This window comes from Silene latifolia, chromosome 10 (genome assembly GCF_048544455.1).
Source record: "Silene latifolia isolate original U9 population chromosome 10, ASM4854445v1, whole genome shotgun sequence".
Classification (NCBI taxonomy): Eukaryota; Viridiplantae; Streptophyta; class Magnoliopsida; order Caryophyllales; family Caryophyllaceae; genus Silene; species Silene latifolia.
In genome coordinates this window covers 3,847,097-3,862,938 of record NC_133535.1, presented here as the reverse complement: position 1 = coordinate 3,862,938, position 15,842 = coordinate 3,847,097, and the positions used below count along the sequence as shown (strand labels likewise).

At 39.2% G+C, this 15,842-nt stretch overlaps 2 protein-coding genes across 7 annotated transcripts; one reads left to right on the top strand and one right to left on the bottom strand.

Moving 5' to 3' along the window:
- Positions 1–319: 319 nt before the first annotated feature.
- On the bottom strand, positions 320–5,678 carry LOC141604747 (protein DYAD-like). 6 transcript variants are annotated; one of them, XM_074423229.1, is made up of 8 exons: positions 5,483–5,678; positions 4,779–4,896; positions 4,046–4,149; positions 2,526–3,187; positions 2,034–2,423; positions 1,836–1,929; positions 1,676–1,759; positions 320–837 (listed from the first exon to the last, which is right to left on the bottom strand). In XM_074423229.1, the coding sequence occupies exons 2-8, from the start codon at positions 4,873–4,875 to the stop codon at positions 610–612; spliced, it is 1,659 nt and encodes a 552-aa protein (XP_074279330.1). In that variant the 5' UTR covers positions 4,876–4,896; positions 5,483–5,678; the 3' UTR covers positions 320–609. The 6 variants fall into 6 exon arrangements, with proteins under 6 accessions (XP_074279330.1, XP_074279334.1, XP_074279332.1 ...); XM_074423233.1 differs by having other exon boundaries at positions 4,046–4,146; positions 5,483–5,571; XM_074423231.1 differs by having other exon boundaries at positions 5,367–5,490.
- Positions 5,679–7,490: 1,812 nt separating this feature from the next.
- Positions 7,491–14,703, top strand: LOC141604746 (NADPH--cytochrome P450 reductase-like). The gene is made up of 18 exons (XM_074423227.1): positions 7,491–7,960; positions 9,689–9,748; positions 9,860–9,936; positions 10,039–10,096; positions 10,270–10,353; positions 10,438–10,474; positions 10,579–10,648; positions 10,750–10,944; positions 11,196–11,288; positions 11,840–12,065; positions 12,155–12,238; positions 12,374–12,525; positions 12,605–12,701; positions 12,917–13,066; positions 13,158–13,235; positions 13,320–13,442; positions 13,513–13,626; positions 14,266–14,703. Exons 1-18 carry the CDS (start codon positions 7,661–7,663, stop codon positions 14,344–14,346), a joined length of 2,079 nt encoding a protein of 692 aa, XP_074279328.1. The 5' UTR covers positions 7,491–7,660; the 3' UTR covers positions 14,347–14,703.
- Positions 14,704–15,842: the final 1,139 nt, after the last annotated feature.

Below are 15,842 nucleotides of genomic sequence, written 5' to 3'. Positions count from 1 at the left end.
TGTTACGTTGATATTATCGATTGTCATAACTCATATGCTTCTCGTAAATGTCATCCCATGCATGGTTCGAACGAGTACAACAACATCAGAGCCTTCCCAAAAATGATTTTGGGGTCGGCTGACATGAATCAACCTTTAGAACCGTCCATGGGTGAAAAAAATTAGAAAATGTGAGAATTTTAACAATGACGCATACAAAAAATGATTCAATTCAACCCCGGCTTTGATGTACTTTACGATGATTATATAACGCAGCTCTACAGATTACAGTTAGGTAATGAAAACCAACTGACTAATACAAAGCGTAAAGCAGACGGTATGGAGTAACGTCTATACCATGTATTTCTGAAAACACTTGCCAGAAGAATGTATATATCGGCAATCCTGAACACGACTCATTTCTGCGAATTCTATGATTCAGAGAATATAACAAAAGAGAACCATACACAATCATGCCCTTGCTCTTTTACTTCACTGTTGACTGTTGACTGTTCTATTTAACCTATATTGACAATTTCACCATGCTATCGGCTGTGTCAAAAACTTGGGAAGAACCGCTTTTCATCATATATACATTAGGAGGTTAAGTTAACTGTCAAAATATTTGATTTACGAAGTGGTGGTAGAGTGAGGTGAAGCCGTCGGAGGGGTCACTGTCACAACTTTCCTTACCCGCCTGCATGCTCTCAAAGGTCTCCCTCTCCCAAATGCTTCATCATCCCTTTCACTTGATTCTTCCGACGTCTCTTCACCTGACAAGTTCTTAGAGTAGGTTATCATCAAAGGTTTTCGGGCTCCCTCTGCTCCTTTTTGAGATTTTACTTTCTTCATTTCAGCCTGTATAATATTATACTTGCATTAGTCTCTGTCTTTTTACACTAACAGGCAGGATTACCATTTCGAGGTTATTAATAAAATGTCGGAACTGTAAATAAAACAGACTGCACATTCTGTGTACCCAAAGTTTCCGAATTCTATTATATACCCTTTATCTTCTAAAATCACTTCAAATAACCCTAAACTTAATGCAAGTATTACAATTCAGGTTTTCTTGAGGGTCGAATTTTGTCAAGAAAAGATGTTAATTGATCGATAATTATGTTGACAGTTTCGCCATGCATTATGGGCGAGTAATCGATTAGAAGTGCCTAAACATAATATTTAGAAGATGCTTATTGATGAGTAAACAATGATTATGTTGATGGCCTCACCCATAATGGACGAGCAATCATTTAAAATTGCGTAAAAGACCCTAATCATAACATTACGAGAGGTGAAACAGAGCATTAGGCTATTCGAATAACTTTTCATACGTTTAGGGGTAGTTTTAGATGATAGTAAAAACCGAGGGCACATACTAGAATTAGAAGAAAAGACACCCCGGTATAATGTCGAAAATCCCTATATAATATGATCTTCAACTTTATATAATTGCAGGATACGAACATTCATTAGATGTAACATAACCTAAATTTTTTCGTGCCTTCTCATAACAGAGGCAGCTGACAGAAAATCATTATTGGGTGACAATCACTATTGACCATGAGGTATAATGTTTGCTTCTAAAAGGGCACTTACATGGTTTCCTACCCTCGCACCAAAAAAACCCCTTGGACCTCCACCTTGCCACCTAAAAAAAGCCTCAAATAACAAGCAGGAAAATAATATCACATACCTCTAGTTGCACCAACGCTTTCGACATTTTGTGAAGTTGCTCCACCATAAGAGATTTCTTCTTGGCCAAAGCCTCATACGAATCCTAAAAAAAAGGTAAAATGTATGAGATGATTAAGCTATATTCCTTTATTTGATTTACGAGGGGACATAACACTGACCTTGTTAAATCTTCCAGGAGTTGACGCATTCTCTGGTAGTACAACAGTGACTGTGTGCTGCTTATCTTCCTTGAACTTTGGGTCTGTTTCTTTCCTGTTCACACAACAGGAAGCTCGATAAGGTCGGCAGAAACAGTGAAAACTCTGTTGGATTGATATTTTCATGCACCTATAAGAGATATTTGGTCAAATTATTACCGCCTCAGGCTGTTGAGTTCCTCCTTTAGAAGCCTTACTTGTTGACAACAGATACAATTATGAGAGCTTATGCAATCTCCTTTCTTCCAGCCGGGAGGTGGAGTCCAGTATGGATCTTGAATTCCAGCTTCCTTTCTGATGTTGACAAGATCTGCGCTCTCAAGCCAGTATTCCATCGTACCGTCAGGAGCACACCTTCTACGTAGGCGCTCATCGCCTCCTGACGGCACCACTTTTCCTGCTAGGTGCTTCAATAGATGGTCTAACAGGCCAGTATCACCAATTTTTTTCCTAGCTTCTATTCTCAGAGTGCCACGGGAAATTGGATTGCTGTAAGACGCTTTATTAGCCTTCAACACCTCAACCATGTTCTTTACCGCCACCTCATACCTTCATCGTTTCAACATTATATAAAGCTAACAAGTAAATCAAGTTCACAAATTTTGAAGCAAGCTTAAAATCTTAAACTGCAGTTGATATGTATGAATTTACCTGATTAAAGACCATCTATCCACACGGTCTTTCCCATTTACTTCAACTTTTGTTAGATTCTCAAGAGATTCACGTTTAATATTGCGTTTAGTCTTCCGATACTGAGAATGTACAGATTTCCCATGCTTCCTCTTTCTGCTATATTGTATAATCTCTTTCACCTTAATGTCAGGAGTTTCCTCAAGCTTAACTTCAACTTCATGAATTTCCTCTTTTTTGACAATATTTTGATCATCTCCATGAGATAAAGCACTCATTGCCTCATCAGCATCGTCAGGCTGCTTTACAGTACAAGATTGGACAATCTGGGTCTGGCGGAAGCCCCATTTCATTCCACAGCTTTGGAGTGTAGAAAAGCATGTTCCGTTCTTAGCGATGTTATCTGCAGCACCATACATTGACGCTGGCAAGCCCAACTGTTCTGGCTTGGAGCAGTTGATTAACCAGAAAGATTTGGAATGCCTGTGCTCCACAAACTCTCGAGAAGATATTTGGTGCCCAAGAACCTGAACCGCGAGCTTTGGATCCAATACATATTTTTCATCTGTTGCAGGATACAATTTTGACCTAATAGCTAAACGGTCTGCCTTGGCAAAAAATGCTTGGAGAGACTGGATGCTAGGATATCTTATAGTCACGTTTTGCTCGGTGGTTGCAGTTACCTTCATGAACAATATACACACAGATTAAAAACACCACATTAGACTTTATGTTCACACCTATGAGAGCACATACTTTATGTCCGTAAACACGCAAGCAGGAAAAAAACGATGAGAGTCCTTGATAAATAAATTTCCACACTTCCACGGCTTAAGGATCCGTATAATTATGTGTACTTGTAAGGGAGTCATGAAAAAAAAAAACGAGAAAGAGAGGAAAACGGTGGTAGTGAAGGGAGTGTGAAAGGTTGGTTGGGGATTATTACTCTTATACGAGGGCTATATATTACCCTAGGGCCTAGGGGAAGGTGGGTAACTATTTACCCCTTAACGGGATAGTTATTGGTCGATCTTCATCTCCTTGATCGACCCCCCACACACCCATACACACAATCCATCATCACTAATTCATATTTCAATACTTGCCTTCATACTTTTGCTCCATTACTTCACAATCAATTCATGAGAGGTACTAGTATAATCGTGAATAAGCAGACAGAAAGGCGCAAATTTCAGTCAACGACTAAGCTTTTCATTGCTCACGAGCACCAAACTTAATCTAATTAAACCCGGAACACCCAACAAATCAGTAAAATGCAGCTTACTAGCGACCCAATACACACCTAATTCTACTGTTATATGTTCAAAGAAACAGGCACACCCTTACCAACCAGGAACACAAAAGAATTCGATGAAATCCAGCATGTAAGATTGGCTGCTACCACAGCACAAAGACATGAAATCACCACAACACCAACCAGGACTACCAATTTCTTAAATCATACCACGTACCATAAACAATGAACAAGCACAACCTCCGAAAAAACATGAAATTCAGGCTAAGATAGGAGTTTCTGTTACCATAACAGCACGAAGAGTATAGAGCACAGCAGGAGCATCAATGGGCAACTTAGCGTGATTAATCTCGTAAAACGAACCTGCTTCAATCCTCTCCTTAAAATCTCCTACCCAAAACATGATTATAAATTAGCCCTACTAAGAGTTGAAAGTAGCAGCAACAAAAACATAACTACACTACGCACTGCCTCAATGGCTACCACAAATAGTGGAGTAATGAAGTTAGGATGTACGCAACCTGGGACACCTAAAGACTGTTTCTCAATGAAGTCGATGACCCATGGCAACACTACCCCGGTGCCCCAATGGCTACCACAGATAGTGGAGTAATGAGGTTTGGATTAATGCAGCCTTATCCCCTGCCCCAACACTGAGAGACTGTTTACTGTTTCTGAATGACCTGTGACGACACTGCCTCAATGGCTACCAAATATAGTGGAGTATTAAGTTCGGATGTATGCAAGATGCAACCTTACCCCCATTATCCCTACACACTAGGATACTATTTCCGAATGTACGCATACTTACCCCACTATCCCCAAACACTGAGAGACTATTTATGAATGACCCATGAAGATACTACCCCAGTGCCTCAATGGCTACCACAAATAGCGAAATAACGCAGCTCCCATATACGGAACCTTATCCAAGTGCTCGGATATGACCCATAGGCCATAACAAAATTAGCATCGAAAGTAGCATCAGATAAAGCAATAACAAAGTACAGAAATCATACTATTGGGCATGCTAAAAAAGTGTCTAGGCAAAGGACAGTTTCGTGCTGCGTCTCCGACTATACCAAGAACACTCTCCCTTAGCTTTACTGAGCCCATTCTTTACCCCTATTTTTCCTCCTGCAACACACAAAATCACCACACTTTTATCTAAAACCCTAGAAACCAAAAAAAAAAAACAGGGAAAAATCAATCAAATAGTCAATTTACTACAAAACTCGCAAGTATCTCAACAAAAAAAATGTGCCCTTTTGCTCTATTTAACACAACTAAGTATACATAACCCAAAAAATCGTTTTTTTAGGGTTTTAAACAACGATTATCGAGCAAAAAAGGGGAAAAACCCTAAAAAAAACAGAGGAAATATACCCAAAAAAAAACGCAAGTATATCAACAAATTAAATGTGCTCTTTTGATCAGTTTAATCCAACTAAGTATACCTAACACACAAAATCGAATTTTTTTAGGGTTTTAGACAATTATTAACGACCCAAAAAAGGGAGAAAACCCCTAAGAAAATAAATAAAGATCTGATAAAATACGGAATAATAATCAAATTCATGCGTTCAGTAAATAACTGATTAATTAACCTGAAGAAGATGAGTAGAGGTAAATTGGTTGAGCACAAAAAAGTGAAAGGAGGGTAAAAAAAGAGAACTTTTAAATAAAACCCTTTTAAATAGAGAGAGTAAATTTATGAAATTACCGTTTTTACGATCGAAAGAATTGAATTGAACCAAATTTTAGTAGGACAGGACCGTTTGTCTGTTTATGTGTTTGGCGTGGGAATTTTATGGGGGTGTATTGTGTAGTGGGTGTACTTTTGTACTTGTGTACTTTTGCTCTGCTTCACCACCTTTGGTAGGACTTACGAGTCTTTTAGGGTGTAGAATATGGAGAATGGAAAGAGCTATGGGTTAGGTTAGGGTCAAATCGACTAAAAACTGAGGCTTTTAATCGGTTGGTCTCTTAATATGGGTTGGTCGGGTTGGTTCAACCTTGGCCCTAGTCCCGGGTAGTTTTTTTCTTTGGCAGGTCTAAGTAGGTTGGACTTCATATAAGGGGGGTTGAGTTGGTGAATGAGATGGTTGGGTGGAGGCGAGTTGGGAGGGATGCAATAAGAATGAAAGTTGGTGTTTGTGATTACGTGTTTGGCAACGAGGGAGGGCGAGGAATAAGTTGGTCTTCGAGGGGAAGCAAATTCGCGTAATTGGCGTTTAGAGACTTATTTGAGGACTGATTATAGAGACGAGGGGGGAGGGCGAGAGCGTGAGGAATAAGATGGAAGGAGGAACGGAAGAGGGTGGGGCTAGGCACGATCGCAAGAGGAAAAGTTGAAGGTGAATGTTGATGTAAGTGTATGCGAGAGAAAGGGGACGAAGATAGGTATTGTAAGGATACTGTAGGTCTTGTGTGGTGGGGATATGCGGAGCAATTGAAGGAGAGCATTGGGATCCAACAATGACAAAAGCGATGACAATTATGCATGAGGCGAGACATACGGGGATTCGAAAGTTTGTGGTGGCAAGAGACAATCTTTGACTTATTCGCATCTTGCATCAACGTAAGGAGGGTCGTAGACTTGTAATTATGTTTTTTCTTTGTTTAGTGACATTTTCTGGTTATGTTCGTCGTTTATTTCAATTAGATGGTCTTATACTGGTATGAAGAATAATATGGCTCGTGACGCATGCCTTAACTCATTTCCAATGTGATCGCCAAGTAGAATACTCCTTATGTTCCGTTGGGTTTCTCTCTCAATGAAAAATTGATTTCATCCCATTTAGGGATCGTTTGGTTCGCTACTTATGAATGAAATGAATTGGAATGAAAACTATAGAAGTATGGGGTTCCAACTCCATACCTTTCAAAACTTGTTTGGTTCCTTGGAAAAATAAACATGGAGGTATGAAGTTTTAATCCATAGGGAGAAAGTGTGTATGGGATTCCAATTTCCAAGGGATTGAAATTGAGTTAAAATCTATTGGTATCTAACTCCATTCCAAAATGCTCAAACCAAACATTGGAATGGATTAGAGCTGTTCAAATGCGGGTTTGGACCGAACATGGGCTGAAGGTAAAAAGTTCTCCTTTAAGACCTTAGTGGGCGGGCCGAGCCTTAATTATGGGCCAATTATCCTTGCCCTTGTCCGCCCTTTAATCAAAAGTCGGGCGGCCTATGTTATAATGGGCCGTGACACGAAACTTCAATTTAGATGTTTTATTAATTAAAATATATCAGGGTACCCAATATATAAATATTTTCGTTATATTTTAACCTTTATAGTTTACGTATTATTTTAGTGTTGCACATCTATATTAAATTGATACAATTTTCTTTGAAAATATCATTTTTTGTAAGAGTAAAAGTAAATGATTTAAATAGTAAACGGATCTAATGGGCCATCCCACGAGATTTTCTTGTTGTCCATACCCGCCCATTTAACTTGGCGGGCTGTGCTTGGCCCGCCCTCTTAATTTTTTCGGGTAATAATTTTTGTCCAAGTCCACATAATAAGCGGACTGGACTGGCGAACCTAATGGGCGGGATGACTCATGAACAACTATAAAATGGATCAAGTCCATTCCAATGATGCCAACCAAACACCCCTTAGTAAAATACCTTATTTCAGAAGATCTCCGATTTCCATATTAAATTAAATTATTAATCAAATCTCAAAGTTGAAAAGACAAAAATATCCTTAAAGCACACTAAACAAAGTCACCACATCAAAACCCAAAGCAAGTAAAAAGTCCACAATCTTTCAAAGGTGGGGGGACAACACCACAACACGCAGCAGCAATAATACTACCACTATAGTCCACCATTTTCGAAACTTCGAGAGTTCGAGCAGACGACCAAAGCTTCGAGCAAAGTTCATCAATGGCTTCCACCGCCGATTTAATCCGATCAATTGAATCGACGTTGGGAGTAACTATATCATCCGATCCTAATTTATCATTACTCATATTAACAACGTCATTAGCGGCGATTATAGGGTTCGCGTTGATTTTATGGAGAAGATCTGGCGATGGCGGCTCGAGTTCCAAGGTTATACTACCTCCGAAGCCATTGAATACGAAGGTTGAAGATGATGATGAACTTGAGCTTTTGTCTTCTGGTAAAACTAAAGTTACTCTTTTTTTTGGGACTCAAACTGGAACTGCTGAAGGTTTTGCTAAGGTTAATTTTTTTTTTTTTTACTGTTTTTTGCTTGATTTGATGGTTTGATTGATTTTTGTTTTGGTGATTGTGAGGTGTGGTTGAATGTTGTTGTTGATTGTTGATTGGATCTGCATTTGGTAGAGTTCGTCGTGGTTTCGAGTTTTTAGGTTGATTATTTGGTGTTTGATTGATTGATTTTTGGTTTGGTGATTAGAAGGTGTGGTTGAATGCTGTTGCTAGTTGATTGGATCTGCATTTGGAGATTTTGGCGTGGTTTCGAGTTTTTAGGTTGATTATTTGGTGTTTGATTGATTAATTATTGGTTTGGTGATTAGAAGGTGGGTTAAATGCTGTTGCTAGTTGATTGGATCTGCATTTGGAGATTTTGTCGTGGTTTCGAGTTTTTAGGATGATTATATGGTGTTTGATTGATTGATTATTGGTTTGGTGATTAGAAGGTGTGGTTGAATGCTGTTGCTAGTTGATTGGATCTGCATTTGGTAGAGTTCGTCGTGGTTTCGAGTTTTTAGGTTGATTATTTGATGTTTGATTAATTGATTTTTGGTTTGGTGATTAGAAGGTGTGGTTGAATGCTGTTGCTAGTTGATTGGATCTGCATTTGGAGATTTTGTCGTGGTTTCGAGTTTTTAGGTTGATTATTTGGTGTTTGATTGATTGATTATTGGTTTGGTGATTACGAGGTGTGGTTTAATGTTGTTGTTGGCTGTTGATTGGATCGGCATTTGGTAGAATTTCCTACGCTTTTGAGGTTTTAGGTTAATTATTTGGTGTGGTTGATTAGGTGAGCGATTTGATGATGCTGTATTGTTTAGTTTAACCCTGTGATCGGATGGAGGGATTTAGAGGGAAAAGAGGGAGGGGTGCAATTTAGCGAATAAGATTGGAGACGAATCAAAAGCACTCTTAGGAAATATTTGGAGTGAAATCGTAGTTGATCCATTCCTCTTCGCCCCCCTCCACTGCGGCAATGCCCTCCCCTTTTCCTTTTTGTATGTTAACAAAGGACAAATTTTGTGCTAGTTGGTTTTGTTAGATTTAGGGGATAAAGAGACGTGACTATGTGAACAAGGGTCAATCCGTGATTCTACAAAGCTTAATGTTGTATGGAATGTACTTACTGGTGTGGATTCCGAGTGACGGGTCTAACAAGGACTGCTGCCCCTTTAAGCGAAAAAAAAATGAACTTAGTTTTATTTTTTTTCCAAGTTAAGTTGTTGTGGTACTAATTTGCCTCCCCTAGAAGTTGCGATCTATGTTAAGCCCTCGCCCCCTCGTAACTTTAAATCATGGCTTGTCAAGTGGATAAATTGAGTGCAAATTACTGGATTTGGAACTGTGGAGCAACAAAATGTATCCACTTTGTGGTTGAAGAGATTTAATTAGAGTAAGTGATCATCATAATCATAACTACCTTGAGTGCCTCCCAACTTCCAAGATGTTCTCACTCCAAGCAGTGGGGGGATAAGTTGATGCCTTGATCGAGAAACTATGGCATATTGGCATATAGTTTTCGTAGGTAGAGAGAGATGGATAAGTTAATGGAAAAACTATGGCCTATGATTTTCATTGGTAGAGATGGAACATAATGCAAAATTCGAGTGTAGAGAAATGATTAGGCTTTTTAAAGTTCTCTTTTATCTCCTGCTTCACCGTTTGTGAAATGTTCACAGGCTACACAGCTTTAGTAAGATATGTATTTACCTGTTATCTCCGCTTCTGTTGTAGGCGTTAGCTGAAGAGATCAAGGCTAGATATGAGAAGGCATTTGTGAAAGTTGTTGACCTGGTAAGATAGCTGGCTTGTTCGTCAAATGGTTTTGTTATCTATGTTTGTGGTGTGGGTACTGTATTTCTTTCCTTTCTCAATGTAAGATTTTTTTTCTCTCGCATTACATAGGACGACTATGCGGCAGATGATGAACAGTATGAAGAAAAATTAAAGAAAGAAACCTTAGCATTTTTCATGGTTGCCACGTAAGATCAACCTATACCTGCTATGATATGTTGACAGGGGACTGTTTATGCTTCTGTCTTTCTTTCTTTTTTTCCTGGTTAATGACCAAGCTTGGATTGTAGGTATGGAGATGGAGAGCCTACTGATAATGCTGCTCGGTTTTACAAATGGCTCACAGAGGTTTAGCTTCTACATCTGATTTAATCTTATGTTACCACTCTCATTTTTAAAAATCTTGTAGGCGTGTATCACACTCAGTGCCCGCTTGTATCGTTTTAGTTTGTGGAGGGGTTAATCTAACTTCTTGCACAGCTTTGCTAACTTAGATGGTTTGATTTCCTTTTTCCTGTTAGGGAGAGGAGAAAGAGCCATGGCTTCAACAATTGACATATGGTGTTTTTGGTCTGGGTAATCGTCAGTATGAACACTTCAACAAGGTAATTTTTATTTTATTATTTTCTTCAAACCTCAACACCACGTTTGCTTCTTTTCATTTTTTTGATGTTATCCGTCTGGAATAGATTGGGAACGTGGTAGATGAAAAGCTCACTGAACAAGGTACTCAGAATTAACCGCACATCTTTTCTATATGTTTTTTTACCTTTCTCCAGATTATCATTTAAACTTCTAGGCAACTCACAAAGCTGTGATTAATGTATTAGGTGCAAAACGTCTGATACCTGCTGGTCTTGGAGATGACGATCAATGTATTGAGGATGATTTTTCTGCGTGGTGTGGATCTTTTATGAATACTATTATTGTTATTCATCCGGAACTTTGTTTAGTTATTGACTCTATGCTGTGTCTATTTAATGATATAACGCCTTATATAGGAAGGAATTGCTCTGGCCAGAGTTGGACAAGCTATTGCGGGATGCTGATGATGCGAAGAGTCCATCAACTCCATATACAGCTGCTATTTCTGAATACCGTGTCGTGTTACATGATTCTGCTGGTACATCCTTGGAGAAAAAGTACAGTAACTTAGCAAATGGGAATGCTGCTTATGACATTCATCATCCATGCAGGTAATGAGTCTCAATCATAGTATTTTAAATGTCCATAGAGTGCTTTGAGTTTCAAGTCTACGGAAAGGGAAGTGTACTGGACAGCGTAGTTTGATGCTATTGTCACGTGGAAGGCTGGTAGCTATTGTGACGTGAATAGCATAGAATTGTATGCCACAAAGTCGATACACATTTTTTTTCACCGTTTCTGTCGATTTTGTTTTTTTAATTGGTCTCTTTCCTTCTCTTGTATTTTTTCATCAAATGCAAAGAGTTCAAGTCGCGGTGCAGCGAGAGCTTCATAAACCAGAGTCAGATCGTTCTTGTATACACTTGGAGTTTGATGTGGCAGGCACTGGAGTCACGTAAGTTTTCTCTTAAATTATTCATGTTACTGAATTTGGGATTCAATGTAAATATTTTACATGAGATCGTTTTTTGAGCCTACCTTATTCCGTTCTGAGATAGAGTACTAGTCGTAGATGCAATTTGTATGGCCTAATATTTCATATTTCACTAGTTCATATGATTTGATGGGGGTGTATTTTGCTGCCTCCCGTACACAGTTGTTTATGTTGCTTTTGAGTCTTTTGCTGCATTCATATTGCCATATTCAAGTGAACTCTTTATCCAACACTTGGATATGAAGCTGATCAAGAATAGAACGACGTGATTCATTGAATGCGTAAATTTATCAGAATGCTAGCTATAATTCCAATTGTCCACTGAAACTTTAACAGTGCAGAAGTGCAGACTGGTGGTTATTTTGGCATTTAATATATCCCAATATACTCTATGTCTCTATCTTTGGTCATAAACGTCCTGCTCGGATTTATCTGAATGTAAGCTTTCAGATATTCGTGCTTGATTGTAACTAACCCATAATCCTTATAGTTTACCATCCTCTTGTTCTCAGATATGAAACTGGAGATCATGTCGGAGTTTACGCCGAAAATTGTGATGAAACTGTAGAAGAAGCAGTAAAGCTATTGGGCCAGTCTCTCGATCTGGTTTTTTCAATTCACACAGATGCAGAAGACGGCAGCCCTTTGGGAGGCTCACTACCTCCTCCTTTTCCTGGTCCTTGCACACTTCGCACAGCCGTTGCACAATATGCTGATCTTCTAAATCCTCCTAGAAAGGTTATTTCTTATTTTGCACTGAATGTTTGATTGTCTTCTTCATGCTGTACTGCATGCCTCAATGATTCTACTGTATGTCTTATGTTTAGGCTGCACTTCTTGCACTGGCTGCTCATGCATCGGAATCTAGTGAGAAGGAGAAACTCAAGTATCTGGCGTCACCCGAGGGGAAGGTTTGGTTTATCCTCTCTATGTGGTCTTTCTTACCCTGAAATGTTACAATATTTTTTAATGTTTTGTCTATTTGACATCCTTCATCTATATGTGCTGACTTTAATTTTGAATTATTTCCTGATCACTAAATTCAGGATGAATACTCGGCTTGGATTGTTGCTAGTCAAAGGAGTCTTCTTGAGGTTATGGCTGAGTTTCCATCAGCAAAGCCTCCACTTGGTGTTTTTTTTGCTGCAGTGGCTCCACGGTTACCGCCACGTTACTATTCAATCTCGTCCTCACCAAGGTAAGCTTGTGATTGTTTCTAAAATACAAGTGAGTCATGATGTATACGAAGGCTGTAATTTCATGTTGCACTTTTCCAGATTATTCCCCGACCGAGTCCATGTGACATGTGCGTTAGTTTATGGCCCGACCCCTACGGGTAGAATTCACAAAGGGGTCTGTTCTACGTGGATGAAGGTGATTCCTCCAAACTCTTCTCCCTCATTGTTCAAAGTTATTATATTTCTTACGAGGATCAGTTATTCTTCTCAACTTTGAGTTGTTAACTGTCAATTTTTTATGTTTAATCAAAATTTATTTCACCAATTTTACAAAGAAACAAGCATGACATGCATATAATGAGTTCTGAAGGTCTCCTAAGTTAACATTGTGTGTAAATCACGTGTCATCAGAATGCAGTGCCTTCCGATAAAAGTCGGGATTGCAGCTGGGCTCCTATTTTTATCAGACCTTCTAACTTCAAGTTGCCAACTGACCCTTCAATTCCAATAATAATGGTGGGACCTGGAACCGGATTGGCTCCTTTCCGGGGATTCTTGCAGGTTTGATTGCTGTCTCATGTCTGTGTGCTGTTGGTTGTGTTTGAATAGATTCTCAAGTCTTTAAATCTGTGCTGGTTCATACCTTTTTCAGGAAAGACTGGGATTGAAACGGGAAGGCGTCCAACTTGGTCCTGCTGTACTCTTCTTTGGATGTAGAAATCGTAGAATGGTACTGTAAAAACTACATTATTTGTGTCGGATTAGTGCTCACTGGTCGAATTAGTGCTAACTTAATACCTTATCCGTGTTCTAGGATTTTATTTATGAGGATGAACTAAACATGTATGTTAAAGAAGGTGTGGTGTCCGAGCTAATTGTTGCGTTCTCAAGAGAGGGACAACAAAAGGAGTATGTTCAGCATAAGATGACGCAGAAGGTATGATTTCTTCTGGGGATCCTTCTGTACATCCTTTTGGACAATGTAACTCAATGCTCTAATTTTGCAGGCCGGGGACTTGTGGAGTATGATCTCTTCCGGGGGTTACTTGTACGTCTGTGGTGATGCCAAGGGTATGGCTAGAGATGTCCATCGGACTTTGCATAATATTGTCCAGGAACAGGTACTCTCAATCTATATCTCTTGAGTTGCCTATTACTCCCTAGTCCCTCCTATTCTTTATGATCTTCCACATTGGTTTTTGACCAATATTTAGTGGAGTGGTAATATACTAATATGTGGAGGAAAATAAAAGTAGGTGAGAGAATGTGGGGTTACATGTTATATTAACCACAAATGATAGACAAATTAGGAAAGTGGAAGATCTTTGTGAATTTTCCGTTTTAGGAAATGTGGAAGATGTTAGTGAATAGGAGGAGTAGGGGCGTTCACCGGTCCAAAACCGGACCGGACCGGATGAACCCACGGACCGGCTAACCATCAAACCCAAGACCATGGACCGGACCGGTTTGAGGGGGACCCGGACCGGACCGGAACCCTTTAGGTCCGGTTTTTACTGGGTTTGGACCGAATCGGTACCACTTTACAAGGCAAATTAAGTTATTTTTTTTAATATGGACCGGACCGGAGACCGGTCACCATATTTTTTGGGACCCGGAGACCGGACCGGTATGTATCCGGTCTGGACCGGACCGGCCGGTCCGGTTTACCGGTCCGGGGCACTTTTTGTTCACCCCTAAATAGGAGGGAGTAGCATTTAGCAATGAGTTGACTTTGACCGTGTTACGTATTCTGGTTTTAGGAGAACGTGGGATCGTCTGAAGCTGAATGCGTTGTGAAGAAGTTGCAGACAGATGGACGATACCTGCGAGACGTGTGGTAACTGGTAACCTATAATTTTGAGTAGATGTTGGAGAACCGTTTCATTATTGAGATTCGTTGCACTTGTAGAGCATGCTAGCACAGATGATAGCAGGATACTTTCCCGTATCTCTTATCGTCCTTTTTTGGCTCATCAGAAGATAGGCTAATGTCAAAAACTTAATACTTATTGTTTCGACAATCAAACCATTATGAAAGTCACAGTAATGTAGGTCTTCAGAAAGACGAGGTTACGATACAAAGATCAAATGTATTATTTGTTCAGTATAATATGAAATGTATAAACAGATTTATTTGCTTGTACAAGTTATGTAAATTCATTGTTTTGTACTGATTGAACCGGTGGGAGTTTGGATGCGGAATTCCAACCATTGATTTTTGCTTCCCTGAAAATAAACTGGTACGAGGACAACTATTACCAGCTACCGGTATATGTTGCCATTTCCGCTGATAGTGATTGAAGTGGGGAGGTGGCTTGCGATGGCCATAGGTGTCGGTTGTTGCTAGCAGGAGAGTGAAGGCATGGTGGTCCCATGAGATAACAAAAGGCGGCAATTGCTAGCTTTGGATTTTATATCGTCAGAGACGCGATGCTCACATGTGTGCTTTTGGAATGGGACGGTTTGGGTGTGGTCCAAATGGTGTATTCGAAGTTGTCAGGATGTTCTCGATTTCTTGGGGTACTATTGTTGATGTCTGCTCTTTAAAGCATGTAAAACGGGCGGATTACTACTGTTGGTTTAATTGTTGGACGCGTTATTTGTACGCAAATTCTTATTTTAGACGGGCTATTTCCCGTCTGAAATAAGACTGACCAAATATAGCCATTTTACGGTAAACTGTCACTATTTTCTGATAAAATGTAGCCATCATTTTTAGGATAAAATGTTAAAATTTTAGTTATAACATTTTGTCATTAAATGGTTATATTCTATTGAAAAAATGGTGACATTTGGTTCGTTTTATTTCAGACTGTCTGAAGCAAGACTTATTGTTGTTTGTATACCAAAATAGCAAGACTTATTGTTGTTTGTATACCAAAATATCTTGATTTTGGGGGAAAATTGATGTGAAACCAATCTTTCCTTGTTCTTACTCAAAAGAAAAGGGTAATTGGTTTTTGTCAAGGAAAAAATAATTGCATTTGATACGGTACAAGTTTTGCAACTTTGCAAGTCATTAGAAAATAGAAATATTAATAGCAAAATAGATAGTCTCTACTCTCTATTAATCATTTCTATACGTTTTTCTTTTAAGGTTGTCTAATACTCACTCCTATTCACCATTTTCTTCCCTATTTCCTTATTCGGATTATTCGGGTTTTCTTCCCTATTTCCTTTTTTGGATTGATTTGTGTGGTCCAAATTAAATTACATGTGGGGTAGTGTCTTTTGTGTGGTCCAAAATCGATTTCTTATTCCTTGTGGAAAAAGGAAAGGGGAAGAATATAGTGAATAGGAGGAAGTAAGTCATTTATTTACGTTTTCGTTTCAGGTA